At 41.0% G+C, this 16,613-nt stretch overlaps 1 protein-coding gene across 3 annotated transcripts in view; it reads right to left on the bottom strand.

The window, feature by feature from the left end:
- Window positions 1-16,613, bottom strand: part of BEND7 (BEN domain containing 7) — a 48,255-nt gene that overhangs the window by 19,377 nt on the left and 12,265 nt on the right. For all 3 annotated transcript variants that reach the window (XM_063323599.1, XM_063323598.1, XM_063323597.1), the window contains exons 3-6: window positions 13,686-13,985; window positions 7,860-7,982; window positions 4,772-5,037; window positions 343-568 (exon numbers count right to left, since the gene is read on the bottom strand). In XM_063323599.1, the coding sequence (XP_063179669.1) occupies window positions 343-568; window positions 4,772-5,037; window positions 7,860-7,982; window positions 13,686-13,985 (915 nt within the window). The remainder of the gene's footprint in view (window positions 1-342; window positions 569-4,771; window positions 5,038-7,859; window positions 7,983-13,685; window positions 13,986-16,613) is intronic.

The raw sequence follows: 16,613 nt of genomic DNA, 5'->3' as shown, positions 1-16,613 counted from the left end.
TGCAGTGCAAGCCTCGGAATTTTGACTGAAGAGGATCAGTTATGTTGTCATTATGTTTTCAAGATTTCTTTGCATCTCTGATATCCGGAAAAAAAATAATTATCTTATACGAACATTGAGATTCTAACCTTAGAGCCTGACTTCAGAAACCGAGATTGTTGGCTTAAAATTAACACAAGCTGTCCCCGTAGAAGCTATTTTTAACAAGTGAATGAAAGGGAATAAAAATAAGACTGCATATTTTAATAGACCTAACACACGTCAGAAATTCTAATCCCCTTACACTCTCCTTAGCTGAGAATATGTTCTAATTACACATATGAAAGAAACCAAAAAACATACCTTTTATTGCACCCACAATATTTTGGTCTAGTCCTTTCCGGTTGTCATTGAGCCCTCTTTTCCTTTTGCCGTTTGGTAAAGAGTTAGCCAAAGTCTTGTCATCAAAAAATGCACAGACCAGCTTCCTAAAGAGCAGACTTCCTGAGCGAGTATAGTTTGATAATATAGAGTCCAGCTGAGATTTCGGCATGAAGACGTCAAAGCCTTCTGCAAGTTGCACTTCTGGCTACCGAAAGAACACAAATGTTTTAATTAAAAAAGCATTCAAATACATTACTTTACTTCAATCATGCATCTGATGAGACTTTACAATCACCTAATCAAACCATGAATCTTTTCCCAGCTATTCACCACCACAGCAGCCTACTTCATTGAAATCAAACTCCATCGGTGAATAAGCACCTTAAAAGGCAAATCAAATAATCACCCTCCTGTCTAGCCACTGTAATAGTTAACGATTACTGACATTATTTCTAGGCGCACAGCTAACAAAAAGAAAAGAGATACCTTTCAATATTGGATAATAATGACAAACCAGAAGATCATCCCAGAGCAAATACTCTTATGTGAAGCTTTTTGGACATTTATCTAACCGTTTTATGGACTTGTTTCACTGCCAAATGATGTGAACGAGCAGCCAGGCATTTCCAAGAAGGACCATTGCTGGGCTACCGGCCCGTCCCACGTGGTTTCCCAAGAGGGCTTCCAGCGCAGATACGGCCCATGTGAGTAGAAGTACATGATGAGTTTGAGGTTGCCCTTGGAGCCAGTGCTTGCTGATCATCCACTTCTCCCTCCTTTTCCCATTGCCAAAATACATCCTTAGAAAAGGATGATGTTGGATAGACAGTTTATTTCAGCACAAAAAAACTTCAGTGCTGAATCACAGGGATTTACGTGACTGCTGGAAAGTGAGATGGAGGGGAAGAAGAGGACATAAAACCATACTGTATTTCACAAGAGCCTCCCTGCCTCAAGTGCATTGCGGGGCGAAGCAGACAAAGGCCTTCAAGGAAGTCCCCTTACTAAAAACCTTTTTGCTGCCCCTGTCTGTACATACCAGAAATTACACGAACAATACTTGCAGTATTTTCTGCTGTGATTACCACACACTGCTTACACAAGACGCCTCTAAGGAATAATTATATATATATAGAATGAAGAGATATCATGAATAAACCAAAAATTTTAAGATATTATCTGGAAGTTAGCAAGAGGGGAAAAAGTCAGTGGTTATGATGTAAGAAAATAAGCTAATGTTACGGCCTTGCTCCTAATAACTTGCTCTTTTTTTCCCCCTAATGAAAATACATCCACCAGTGATGCGTTTTCAAAGATGTTTACAGAACAAGAGCAAATGCCATCTCCCATCAAATCACCTGCAAATGCCTTGAGTCTAGACAGAAGAAAGGGCTGCCATTCTCAGAAGGATGTGGCTGTGTAACTCTTTTCCCATGGATTTTTAAAAAACAGTATCAAGAGAGTTCCAGCAAGCAGAATATTTTCAAAGCATATAGTATCACTGGATACGCATGTGTATTGTGCGATAAACCTGAAGATTACAATGCTTTGGGAAGCCAGGATGAAGAATCTTAAAATATACAGACAGTAATAAAAAAAAAATAAAATCTAAAAAGGACATAAGTTTCTCAGCTTGTTCTGGATGAAGAGTTGCTTTTTTACCTTGAGAACTTTCAAAAAGCTGGATCGAGCAAAACAGTCAGAGTTACTCTATTTGACAATCTTCTGATGTAGGTGGGCTTTTAACATGTTACTTCTAAACTTCCTGGTGACAGCAAAGATTTTCAAGTGTAAATAAATGTGGGCCAAGTTTACAACTTGGGAAAAATTCTCCTTCACGTTAATCAAAAACCAGAACGTAGTTGTCATGGTGATGAAGGTATCCTGTCCTATTCTGTTACTTGGGTCTTGGGTCTTACGATAGCAATCTAAGATGACCTCAATGATAAAAGATGCCTAGGACAGACAAATGATCTGCACTAACACAGCTGTAAAATACATTTGAAACCTCACCAGCGTGGAGGAGTGAATATTATTTTAGTTTTGAGTATTTTATTCTTAATATATAAATCAATTTGTGTATCAGTGAAATCATTCGAAGGGAAAACACAGATTTATTCTTGCTTTCCTTTGGTAGAAACTATTCTTCAATCAAAGACAATCAATCAGTACCTAACTGAACTTTATGATCACTTTGAATGTGATTTCTCAAAAGGAAAAGCATTTGTTAGTAGATAATGATCACGGCCCAAGGAACTGGTGGGTAAACTATTCATGTATACTAAAATAAATAAGACCTGAATGCTACAGGCTTTTGCTGTGCTAAAATTAACAGGCAGCGAAAAATCCTAGACATTTTAGTAGATTATACTACGTAGATTGGAAATAATTAGGTTGTAAATGAAATATTATAACAGTAAAACAAACACAAGAAATTTTAACTAAGCATAACAGATGGTTACATTTAAAAAGTAGGTTCTCTGATTCAGGGGCCAGATTAAGAGTTGATCTCACACAGACTTTTTCCACATCCATGTCCTCATCTCCACCAATCTGAACTAATTGCACTGGTTTTGGCAGCCCCAGTTTTATACACATTACACTGAGAGTTTTCTTAAAGTTCAATAAACAAAATAAAATTTTGTTATTTTAACAAAATAACAGCGGTGGCAGTCCTGTCGTGTGAGACAGCACACACTACAGACAATCCCTGCAATATTCTCGAGGGAACATTCATTTATGCTGCTGCGTAAAACGTCTTCCAGTTTTTTCAGGCACTCAGACACACTGGTCCTCAGCACACCAGAGATGCTTATGAATAAATAGAAAAAGATAATACCGCCATTCATTCTGAAAGAAGTGACTTTCTTTAGCCTTCTCAAAATGTTTAAGGTCACATTTTCTTTTCGCTGTTAAATATATTTATTTTCAGAACTCAACTGTTTTCTTTCCAAAGACAAAACAACATCAATTTGTTTGTCTCGGGGTTCTGGCTCTGTAAATTTAGTCAAACAACTACTGTGGCAGGCAGGGGCCGAAGCATGGGAGGGCAGATGAGGACCTGATTTATGAACCGCGTGTTTTCTCTTCTTTTTTTGCTTAGGCCAAATTGGCACCTACAAAGAATTGTGTCCAGCAATGGAACACATTCATAAAGGCAAATTAAATTCCATCACAAGTACAAAACTGTTTTTGAAACTGTGTTTCAAGCTGAAAAGAGTGCCACAAGCAAAGAAAAATTATAAGCACAAATTGCCTATTGGAGATAAATTACCAATCCCTCCCCAAACCATTCCCTCAAACGTTATTAAGAATAATACAACAAAAGAAAAACCTCTGAAAAAGCATCAAACTAGTTACTCTGTATCACTACACCGACTCTATGGCATGAGACTGCAATCTAATTAGTGGTGTGGCTTGCATCTATATAACTGAATTATCATGACTGCTCTTTTTTATTATTAGTTCCCACTTCCAGAAAGGTAGAACATTATCTGCTGCATTGTTTTCATTTACGCTTATTGATACTGAATTTAATTATGTTTTTCTAGCTCGTAGTACTTAGGAAATTGGAAACTGCCTGCTCAAAATTAAAAATATATTAGAGAAATTAATGATTAGTTTACTCGTCAGTGAACTGGTTCAGACGGCATCTCTTTGGTCATTAAACAAAGCCAATCAGCCACCAGATACATGACATTTCTATCAATGTGTACATGTTGCATGAATCAAGAAAATATGCTTATTGCAATCTTACGTGTGACGAGTACATATTTTTAGAGCGGCAAATTTTGTCCGCTTTAGACACACTGACATCATCAACAGCGTCAAGGCCCTCATCCAGCAACCACCGCGATGGAGACCAAGTGACCCAATTCAGCAAAGGCTGAGCCATGAACTTTACAGAGGTGAGGATTCCCCTGAAGTCCCTGGGACCAGCCAGGCATGAAACACAGTACATAAATGCATTTTGGCAGGACAAGGGCATACGTGTGGACTACGTGCGCTCATCAGCAAATGAGAGGGTTGTGAACGGTTCATATACGCAGCACTTTTCACGGCCCCGATCCCATGGTGGGGCTTGGCAACAGGAGGGATGAAGCGCAAGTTTCCGCTGCAAGCTCAAACAGCAGGCAGCCTTCAACTCAAGGGACAACTACAGGCTCATGAAAGTTGAAAAAAAAAACAACCAAAAAGCCAAAATTTCATAATCAGCAATCAGTTGGAAAAAAACCCCAAAACTTTGTAATCAGCACTAACCCTTCTGTCTCCATTCAACCCTGCCCAAGATTTGCTTGTTTATTCTAAAAAGAAGAGGGACCACGCTCAAGCTGACTTGAGAGTGATTCTCCTGAATGAGTGAGTGCTTTAAAATCCTGTGATCCCGGGTATTAAAATATTAACTTACATCTGATGAAGCAGATTCAAGGATAATTCCAAATCCCGAAACAGGGGTTTCTGGTTTTAAGGGGGGTTCATCTGCTTGCAGACTCGATCGTTCCAAGTTTGCCGATAGCTTCTTCTCGTTCTCTGCAGCGTTGGGTTTCTTATTCATAGTAATTGGCTCAACAGTTTTGAGGGGCAGTTTTTTCTTTTTATTTCTCTTTCTTGACATTGTTGACTTTTGCGCGCAAATCAGAGGAACAGGAGGCTGCTGTCTGTTTTGAGTCCCAACTGATGAAAGAAAGTAACGAATTAAGTTTATAGAAAAAAGCAGACATATAACCACATGGACGCACCATTAAACTACCGAGATACTGAACTTATCTTCTGGGTAAGTGGTACGGTTCTCAGGGCTGTTTGTGCATGTGAAACAGTTACATTTTATCACCTTTGCATAATTTTCTAATCTGTACAATGGGGATAATGACACTGAGATCCATTATGAGGTTTTTCAAGACATACTGATGAATAGCATTTTAGGAAAATTAGGAATACGTGGTTCTTTTTCCTAGTGACCACCGGATGGTTGGTGACACAGAGGACTTAAGCAATGATTAATTTGTATATCCTCTTGAATGACTGAGAATCTCATTGTGTTTGAGCATCTTTTCCTGATAAAAGTAAGATAATACAAGTGCTAATGCAATTACAGTTATTTTTATGAATGTAGTTACCAAGTTAATTAGCTCAGCAAGAACATTTCAAGTACCATTATGTCAAGAACGAGTGAAAACACTATTCAATAGTTTAATTTCTGGGAAAAAAGGTAATGCAAAGTTGCATCACTTTGTTTTGCTCATACACAGAAACTGAGAGTTACATCTTACATCTCAAACCTAAGAGACCATGTTTCATGTATTTCTCAATATTTTGCATTTTCCACTATCCACAATAATTGGTATAAATTAAAGCACCAATCCTGAACCTGTATCAATGTGAATGAGTCCTCCAGCAGAATGCTATGCAGATACAATTATCACGGAATCACGGAATCTTCAGAGTTGGAAGGGACCTCTAGAGATCATCTAGTCCAAGTCCCCTGCTAGAGCAGGACTGCCTAAGCCACATCCCTCAGGGCTGCATCCAGGCGGGTCTTGAAAATCTCCAGAGAAGGGGACTCCACACCCTCCCTGGGCAGCCTGTTCCAGTGCTCTGTCACCCTCACTGTAAAGAAGTTTTTCCGTGTATTTGAACGGAACTTCCTATGTTCTAGCTTGTGCCCATTGCCCCTTGTCCTGTCGCTGGGAACCATTGAAAAGAGCCTGGCTCCGTCCTCCTTAAACCCACCCTTTAGATACTTGTAAACTGTCTGTACGAATCAGTAAGATCAAGGTCAAAACAACAACAAAAAAAAGCCAAAAGCGCTACAAATTTTTGTTTCACCACATGCAAATCAAACTCATTCGAGCTACAAGTGAACTACACATGGTCCTCATCTAAAAAGCTTGGGGAAAACCCCCAAATCTTATAATGCTGTTTATGAAATTATTTCTGGGGTATTTCATTTCTGGCAAGGATTTACAAGACTGTAATTTGTAGTTTCTCATTTAGACAGAAGGGTGTTTGAATACTAAAATAAGTTACTACACTTTCACTTATATGTTTGCATTTTAGGGTTTTTCCTTTTAGCAACAAAAATACCAAACAATTTTTTTTTTCTCTGCAAAACCATCATTTCATGCCTACCAGAAAACATGAACTATTCCCAGTGAATCGAGAGATTCACTAATTAACAAGGTACTAATACTGCAGATCCATAATACATAAGAAATGCTCCTGCTCCTGAGGAGCCAGCTCTTCTGGCATAAACCCCTGCTCTGGACCTCGCACCCACAAGCCATTTTTAATCATGCACGTAATTTCAATGAGATCGGAGCAACTGCGTAAAGAATTCCCTGCCCCAGCAAAGATTGTAAAACCGGGCCTTCGTGTGCTTCTTTGTAAATCGATGACTTTTTGAAAAGCATTTTTATGTGTATCAACTGATATTACAAATCCTGTCCGATCCTTCCCCTTGCTCACTCAGGCATTATAAGCCGTGGAGACAAGGAGTTTCGTCAGCGTTTCACTCCACCCATCTCTCAGTTAATTACTCAACACTCCCTTTTCTTACAGAGGTCTTATACAGCCACTCTAAGAAAAAAATCTCCATGGCTCAACTCCCCACCACTCATGATGGATGGGCAACTCAACTGACAACATCTCCAACTCCTTATAGTATTAAGACTAACTTTTATGAAGCGCGGAGGCTGCAGCTTCCCAGCAGCCTACCATGACCCACCTAACTCCCAGCTGCCATGGTCTCGTTATCTTGCTGGCTCTAGTGCTCTTCCGCCTCTGCGCTGTTCTGTTTCAGCTCCTAAACTAGCAGAAAACTAGCCCTGATAGTTTCCCCCAGTGAACAGATTATTGCTGGTTCAGCCAGTAGAAAGAACTGGTAAACCAGCCTGAAGAAGGGTGGAGGCCACAACGTGCAGTGGCTAGCTCAGCTGAGGCGACCACACAGCTGTAATGTGAAAGCTCTTTGAATGAAGCGTTATTGTGTAACACTAAGTGGCCTTCCAATTATTTATTTTTTACCGCTAAGATTAGCGAACTGGCAAGCAGGTAACAGGTTAAGTAGCATTTTGCACCTCTGAATGAATACACCATGAAAACAAACTGGGGGTGGTTATGGCATATTGACCAACCCACTCAGCTACTATTACTAGAGCATCTGATCACATTAGGTTTTTTTCTTTTTTAATTTAGCCTTAAAAGATAACACCCCATATTACAGGTAACGATCTGAGAAGTAAAAATTACACTTCCAAGAAGCCTGTGAAAATTTTACTTTGAATGATATGTTGAAGAGAGCAGTAAACAGTCCAGGTTTTCCTGAGTCTCCACATAGGTTTCTGTCTTACTAGACCACTCCTCCTAACAAGATCATAGAATAGTTTAGGTTGGAAGGGACCTCCAAAGACCATCTAGTCCAACCCCCTGCAATGAGCAGAGACATCTTCAACTAGATGCTTGTCATGGACATGCATGTATGGAACTGGTCATAGTACCTGCTTGAATCTGCATCAACTTTCGCATGGTCTTAAGCTCTTGAAGAATAGCCTGCAGGGTCGACTGGCAATTACACGTACAGCAGTTTGGTCCAATTGACGAGTTCACCATTGGGATTTCTCCTGAAAGAGAGAGGAACAAAACGGGGGAGAGACAATGTAACCCCCACAAAAAAAAACCCCAAACAACAATTACCAGCAGGTGCTTGAAACTATTATCAATATACCTGATCGTGAAATTAGATCCAAAGCAAGAAAACAAATAATTTTCAACATGATCTCTTTTAAGAGGAAGGGGCCACTAGGTTTTATCCAATTACCAGTATGTGCAATTATATACAGTAGGGGATGCAACGTTACATGGGCTGGAGAAGACTGCTCAGAGAGTGAATACAATGCACTCTTCACAGCAGGGCTCTCTATTGTCAGGCTAGTTCATCTTGAATAACAATAGCACCAAACCTCATTATAAACATACTCACTTTATCACACACACAAAAAAAAAAGCCCATCTCCTGGAACAGTCTTACAAAGAATGAAGACAGTCTGCGTAATAAAGGTTTATACTGCACATTAAATGAGGGTCTAAGAATTTTTAAACTGCTTGAATGTTACATGCGATTCTTTACCATGTGAAGAATTGAGAATGAAAATAAAATCCCTTATCCGGAGAAAAAAAAAACAGGATCGAAAAGAACCACCAGCAAGGAAAGCCTTCAAATCTGGTCTTCTGTGTGCTAGGGTGGGATTGTTTTCTACGGCACATTTTCCAGCAGCGTGACGTACGAGATGGGCTTTCCATAGTTTCCCTTTGAAAATTAATATAGTAGTTTAACAGATTCTTCTTTTCTAGTAATTCGTACTAGTGTTTAACTGAATTAACATTTAATTCCAGCCCTTTGCAGTGCTTTTACCACTGCCTTGCTTTCCAGAAGTTTTGGACCATAGGTCTTGAATTAGTCCAGGCTGGAGCAGTTCAGAGATTTCAAGCTTTACCTGAACAGTTGTACCCTGCGCTTTAGTTTAAAATAGCCGTATCCCCAGCTGTAACGCTGCAAATAAAAATTTCAAAATTCCACAAAACACCTAGCAGTATCTGCTTGAAACTGAGGCCAGATAGGATGCACCCCCCCCTTCATTTCCAAATGTGCTTACAGTCATTTAAATTGATGGCTATTTTACTGCTCATCAAAGCACGCAAAAGGAGGGATGATCATCTTATGAAGACAGATACAAATGGATCTAACAAAAATCATCTCGCTTGGTGTCATATGTGGTGGACTTCAGAGAGTGCATTTCCCTTTTTCTTCCATTGCCTGACAGTTATCAGGTGCCCTTTAATCATTACCTAGCTAAAGTGAACATAAGCAACTCATTTAATCTTCGCTCATAAATCCTCCCATTTTTCATTATTACTTTTGCTTTCCTCTGAAGCCAAACCAGTTTATTAATACCTTTTTAGCTTTGGTTTGCATTCTTTCATCAGAGCACCCCTATGTCAGACCCGCACAGATCCCCTGGCTCAATCCTGATTAGAAATGGATGAAAATCCCACCCTTTCCTAGTTCGTCTGATGTGTCCCTCCATCCTCAAAACTCCCTTCCCAGGTACTTGTTCTCTACCTCCTTCCTTTCAGTCCTTCAGCTCTGAAGCAACATCTATCAGGCTCGAGTAAACTGGTGGTCATTCTCCCAAAAGTGAGTTACTCGTGAAGCTAAACTGACGCGCCACTTAAAGATTGCTGACATCTTCTGGGTGTCGCTCTCCTCCTTTCCTCAGATATTTAGACTGTCCACACTACTGCAATTACAAATTTTGGTATTTCAAAATATCATCCATGGACAGAAACTGTTAATACTGCATTGAGATAAATGGAGTAATTTAAGAATCTCTGCAAATCTAGCAAATATGAATGCGGTAGTTCCACCAGCTTCTTCACCTGTAACTACAACAACTTTTTAAAAGTAAAAAGCGATCTGAAAAACAGGCCGAGAGTCTCAAATTAAAACAAAAACCAGGTTACTGACTCAGCAGGACCCTGCCTAGCTTGATCTCACCCTGCCTTTGTACACTGTCTATTCAGAGTGAAAGTTCCTTGGGGCAAGGATGGGACTTTATCTTTTCAATGGTCCATAAAGTGTTTAGCCCATTGTTACAGGTACACAGAGAAAAAAAATACTGTTATCTTTAGCTTTGCAGCAGATTACTCAGAATCCCTCAACTTGGCTCCATCAATACCCTTTACCTATTTGTTAAAGGTAGGCTTTTAAGTAGATGAGGTTCAAGACTACTCATAATTTCATAGCATCAGCATAACTCCACACCCTTCAGTGAGAACAAGCAGGTACCCCAGAAACAGAGTCCCAGGAAATAAGGAGAGTTTTATTAATAGAAGACAAATATATAGTAAGAACATTCTTCTTCCAGTGCTTTCTCAGTTGTTTTAGACTAATATGATCCTTGGGATAAAGCCTGTCCGCTTTCTTGATCAGAATCCAATATTCCAGTGGGCTTCTGGAAATAATATCTGAAAGACCGCAAAGGGAGACAGGGCTGGGGGCTTTTGTTTCCTTCTTAACAAAGACTCTACATCGTGGTGAACTGCATGTGAAAACTTGGACAAATTGTATCAGTAAATACCTGTACATCTTTCCTGTTGCAATATAACACGTTCCTAATGAAAGCGTGCAGGCGCCTGATGGAAAACCAAAGGGTCTATTTTCCCATTGAGGCATGGGAGATTTACATTATAATCCCCATTAGCATTGATAGAAATTACCCATGTAAATCTACCATAGGTACTGGAAATGGGAAAAGAGACCACCAATATTTCAAATCAAAGCAGGGTTCTACTGACTTCATACATATTCATGAGGATTTTTTATTTTCTTTCTATCCTCCCTCTTCTGATCAGTTACTGTGTTGTAAGAAACATCTTGTAGAGTGTTCTCAGTCATTGTTCCAAGCACTATCTTTATCATTTTTAGAGGACAAAAGCAACCCTTTTCAACTTGTTATAAATCAATTTTTAATTTTAAAAGGAGAACAGACTTTTTATTTTTATGAAGGAGTCTTTAAAGAGCCATCTCCCTCTCTTTTGGAAGCTAGCCAGCAGGCAAATTTGATACCGGCTTGTATGATTGAGAGGAGACGACACAAATACATTAGTTGCTTCCCCCGTGTGAGCAGTGAGTAGCCCAGGACAGTGGTTCTTGCAGCTGGCTCTGCTGGGAGCGAATTCACCTGGCGTAACATTGCTACCACCAGTTTACGTTTGAAAACCATGCAAGCGCAACCCATTGGAAATGACCTCCGCACAACCGAAAAGCGATTCAGCTGCTGCATCACTACCGAATTTGCTTTTCCTTTGTCTGTTTTTGCCAATACCTTTTTCATGACTGCTTTCTACACCAGCACCTATGAGATATCCATTCCAGGCTCTCCTTGAACCACCTGTGCCATGGGAGTAGATAACTATGCTAGTTAGATGCACGTAGATGCCTATTGCTTTCAAATTTGAGTCATTCACACAGCCTACAACATATATCTTGGCTTCCTATAGGCTATCTATCCAACGGGAAGAGTTTCTGGACTCGGACCACCTGCTCTTAGATGCCCGGACATCTCCCCAGTGATGACCTAGACCTGACAGCCCCACATCATAAGCTTATGTCCTACCTGAACAGTTTTGCTCAGATGAGTTTAAACACCGTGGTCGCTACCAAGGAGCAGTATCTCTTTTAATATTTGATTGTATTTCTACACCCAGCTTTTAAGGACTTTGTCCATCCTCTGAATAACATCTAAAATACTGAGTTAGATACTCAGGCTACCAATGCAAGGGATGGGGGAAATGGGGCATTTTAGAACAGCCACCCAGAAGAGCTGCGTGCTGGGTGAGGAGCAGTTTCAGAGCTCGCTCACAGCCCAGAAACGCATCAAAAGTTTTCCTTTCCTAGAAACCGGGCTTTGGAGCCAAAGCTGCAAAACTGTCCATCAGGATCACAACACCCCACTGGAGGTAGACACCTGAAATCTTGCTCTCAAAGAGCTACGCATGTCATCTTTTCCAAGGTGGCCAGAGGAGAGGGCCCACACCCATCTTTATGTAATAACCTAAAAGACTGCATTCCTTTCTGCAGTAGGACAGCCGCAGAGGGAGGGGTGGAAGGTGGCTCCTGGTGCATTGCCCCAGGAGCTGGGAGCTTGGACGTTCCTCCTGACCAGCCCGGAGGTCGCTCAACCCAACCCTTCTACTGTCTCACACACCGTTCTAACCCGTAGGAGATTATAAATCAGCCCAATCTTTCCTCCTTGTGCAAAAAACCTAAAACGCTGACATTTTCTTGCATGCAGGGCCAAATCCTGTCAACGCGTTTTAGCTCACATGCTGAATCAGGCCCCTGAGGGCATAGAGGTGCTGCTCCACCTACTTTCTGGATGCAGGAAATAAGCACCTAATCTGTGCAGGCTTGGGCACTTCTGTGCATGCAGAGAACCGTCCCCGCTGGTGCCCAGGGACTCTCAGGGCAAAGAGGGAGATGTTTGATGAATTTCATGTCCTTCCACATTTAGGAGGTTGTTATGTTGGGATTTTGAGAGCATAGTTTTAGACTCGGATGCTAACTCGTATCAAGCATTCTCCCCTCTCCCTTGGATCTGCATCTTTAAAAAAGCCTCACAACTATGTTTTGGATTATAAAATAAATAAAACTAGCATGACCTACTGCAACAGCTTTCTCCAGGTCAGCTGGTACATCTGTGTCAATCATTGTCTCTACAGAGAAACAGTCAATCTGGGGAAACCCAGGGCTGTACTGTATGGTTTTTAGTGCAGTGACAGTAGAGGACAATACTGAGAATAATAACAGGGGGGTTTTTTTGGTTTTTTTTTTTTTTTAAAGATACAAGCAATGAGAACTTGTATGCCTTTAGAGAAGGACACACAGCAGATGCCCCTACTGGGAAGCATGAATACCTTCAGAATCAAATGGAAATTGGAAATCTATAACGTTCTCAGACGAAATCTCACAATTTTTTTTATTTTCCAGAATTTACAACTGAGGTACCGCTTTAAAATAAAATCCCCTCTAAGTTTAGGGTTGAATATCAGGAGAAAAACTTTCTGAATTGCATTTAGATCGTTAAGGAAGACCTTCAGGAATCTGGCAGTAAAACCTTGATTTTCTAGGACTTAAAACAACAAGAAGAAAGCATTTTTAGGGCACACTGTCATCTACTTCAGGGCAGAATTCCCTGCCAGCACAAGATGGACCACACTGTAGTACATGCTGTTCATAGGTAAGACTCCATCATCTCTTTTTTCTGATAGTCCCATCAGAATAAAAGCCTAAGGCTGTCACGGGGTTTTGTACCTGAAGTTCAGCAGCCAGTTACAAGGCTGATGCCATCCCCTTATGAAAGTCAGTAGAATCCTGCTCCGCAAGTGGTGTCACAACAGTGCTACATTACTCATTGCAAAGAGGAGTGGTAGAGGTTGACATTTAATTAGCTATGAGTTTAATAACAATGGCAAAAGCTGTTTTAATAAGCACTGTATAGAAATTAAGCCTGTAACAGCATTGAGTAATTCTGTCCTATCACCAGGAATCCATTTTAAAAGCTAAGACAGATGGTAGCAGAATGCACTGTGCCCACTTTCGCACCTTTTCAAAGTGATAACTATGTGCTCATTTTGTAGACTCTGAACTATAACTGATTTCAGTGCAGCAGTACAATAAATCATCACAACAAAGGCAGAAATTTAGTACATTACAAGGAGAGCAAAAAAAATATACTGTTCTCAGTATCTAATGCAGATCATACCATTGGATGCCACGGTTCGCGTTTGATTTTGGAACGTTTTGGATCGAGTTCCGTATTGCCCTGAAAAATGGCTAGCTTGGGGTGATAACTCGTTCCATGTGCCGCTCTGTGAAGGATGAAGGCTCGCCTGGGACTCTGCAGGGGGATTCAGGCGCTGGGCCCAGGCTAAGTCTAAATCTTGGGGCTCCTCCTTCAGTTTTTCTCCTTCTTTGCCAACTCGTTGATAGATTCTTCCAGTGCTGTCGTTCAGTAATCTTCTCATCCCTGTAATTTGTTTTTTAATTTCCCGGCTTTCATCTCCTAATGAAAACAGAGCCACAGTTATCACTGTAAATTAGCAAAAACAGTAATGGGCAGAGATTAGTGATTTTAGATGCCAATAAGAGTTGGAGCACAAAAATAAATAAATAAAGGCGAGAAAGAAAAGAGATGGTTGAGCTGCCGTTGGTATGTACCAGGCTGTGCTTTGAAACAGCGATGGCTGAGAGCTCACGGTTGAAAGACCTGCTGAACTTGGCTTTCTTGATGCTGTTTCTAAAGCTTTGACGAGTAAGATTATTTTTCTCCAGAAGGAAATAATAACAGCTAGAGCAATTTCAAATAAACTTTTCCTTTTAAGAGACTGATCCTATTCAGGCATTGACATCAGCAGATATTTCCCCAAGTAACGCCTAAAGGATCAGACCCTTTATATATCAGTTGGCTATATGCTGAAGGATGGATCTTACAAAGAAACAACACAAAAAGCACCACACCACACACACAGAGCAACACTGCATCTATTGATTTTAATGAACAAGATCAGTCCCTTAGTCCACAGAATTTAATAATACTGGATTATACAGGAATAAATTAAAAAGCAGCTAAGACGTGTATAACCTTATATAGCGTAACTGCTGGGTGTCTTAAAAGTGTAGATTATGAAAACAAAATGAAAATATATACAAGAAAAATGTGACTGTTCCAAATAAATTCAAGGCATTTAAATAATAACAATTACACACTTTAATACTCCTGGCACCATTTAAGGATTAATTTTACGTATGAAACTACTGATTGCACAATGAATATATGTGTTTTGGGCAGATAGTAGCTATTTTGCTCGTTAAAGCATACATTACATTTCACTAGTAATAAGGAAGTGTTCATAGCCCCTTCTAAAATAAGAAGCTTCTATTTTTTTACTGGTAATAGAAAAATCAAACATCCCAAGCAAATGGAGTGAAGAAGATCAAGAAATTGATGAATCAACCTTCCTTTATAGTCTACTTAATACAGTAATACTTGGTAACCTCTACTCAATTTACATTTGTGCTTCCCAAAATAAAGCTATTTTTGGCAAAGCAATACTGCAAAGGAAACTTCAGAAGAAAAAAAATTATGCTCCAAAACCCAAGATCATAAAATGGTTTGGGTTGGAAGGGACCTTGAAGCTCACCTAGTTCCACCCCCCTGCCATGGGCAGGGACACCTCCCACTAGACCAGGTTGCTCAAAGCCCCATCCAGCCTGGCCTTGAACACCTCCAGGGATGGGGCAGCCACAGCTTCTCTGGGCAACCCGGGCCAGTGCCTCACCACCCTCACAGTAAGGAATTTCTTCCTGATATCCAATCTAAGTCTCCCCTCTTTCAGTTTAAAACCGTTACCCCTTGTCCTATCGCTACACTCCCTCATAAGGAGTGTCCCCCTCCCCCCCCCGCCAAGGATGCAACGCGCCATCGTCTCTGGTTCAATAAGGTATTGGGAAGTGTCTGATGCCAGACACGTACGTGAGCAGTTTTATCAACTTAACAGCACTGTTCCGTTGCCTAAACTTAGGCAGCTGGCTAAACCAGACAGCCACGAGAGCAGCAACGCTCTCGCCAACACAAGCCAAGCTCAAGGTAGCTGAAACACACTGCCAGCCTGGCGTACCCACTACCCAAAGAGGGAGTTTTTGCCGTAGGAGGCGAATAAGCAGAAGGGGAGCCAAGCTGTACCATCCACCCCAGCCTCTGCTGAATCAGAGCATCTCCCGCTTGACCCGGCGCACCGGTTCCCTGGGCTGGTGCCAGCTGGCTCCAGCCCACCCCGATCCAGCGAGGAGAGTGGGCGGTTTGCAAGAAACCTCCCAGTCCAAACTTAGAAAAATATTTGTCAACCCCGTGCAGAGATACTCCAGCACCGTTTCCATCCCAGCTAAAGCAGCGAGAAAAGCCCTTTGCAAGGAAGTTCTGCATTGTATTTATTTTGTTGGTTTGCCTGTGGATTTATGTGTGTGGGTGTGATTTAATTAACAAATCACAGCACCAATTCCTTTAAAATGACGCTTTTTGGCCCCAGCCCAACCAGGGGTTGACTGTTTGCAGTTCCCAACCTTGAGAGGCCACAGAGTACCATGGGGCTCCAATTATCGAGATACTCAGATCTGTACACTGAAGACTGCCTTTCTCCAGTACGTGGCTGTATCTGTCCACCTCCAAGCTCCAAACGTTCCCAGAACACCGGAGCGCGAACCAATCCCACATCACCGAACCATTTAGCAGTGCGCTGGGCTCTCAGAGTTTTATGTTGGCAATTTGGATTTGTATTCAATAGCAAAATGTATCTGAATATCAAAAAAAGCTTCCCAGCCACCTCCTCCCGTCGGGTGCAGTGACTGCGTGCTTCGTGGCTGGTCGGGTGACAGGTTGTTGGAAAGATTAAATTTCCCTTACCCAATTACATAAAATATTAATGTTAATTGAGCTTATTCAGCCTTGATTCTGGTCCCTTGTTCCTTCATATAGAAACCTTCCTATACAGTGACATGAGCATACTTACTTCCAAACAGAAAAAAGCCCTACATTTATGTTACAGCAAACCTTGAACTTGCATCCTACCTAAGCATGCCTTTCTCTTTAGTTTGCTCCCTGCTTAAAACAGGGAGATTCCCCCTTTGTGAACTT

The sequence above is a fragment of the Chroicocephalus ridibundus genome, chromosome 1, assembly GCF_963924245.1.
Source record: "Chroicocephalus ridibundus chromosome 1, bChrRid1.1, whole genome shotgun sequence".
Taxonomy (NCBI): Eukaryota; Metazoa; Chordata; class Aves; order Charadriiformes; family Laridae; genus Chroicocephalus; species Chroicocephalus ridibundus.
Note: the sequence above shows the minus strand (reverse complement) of the source record. Positions and strands in the feature narration are given on the sequence as shown.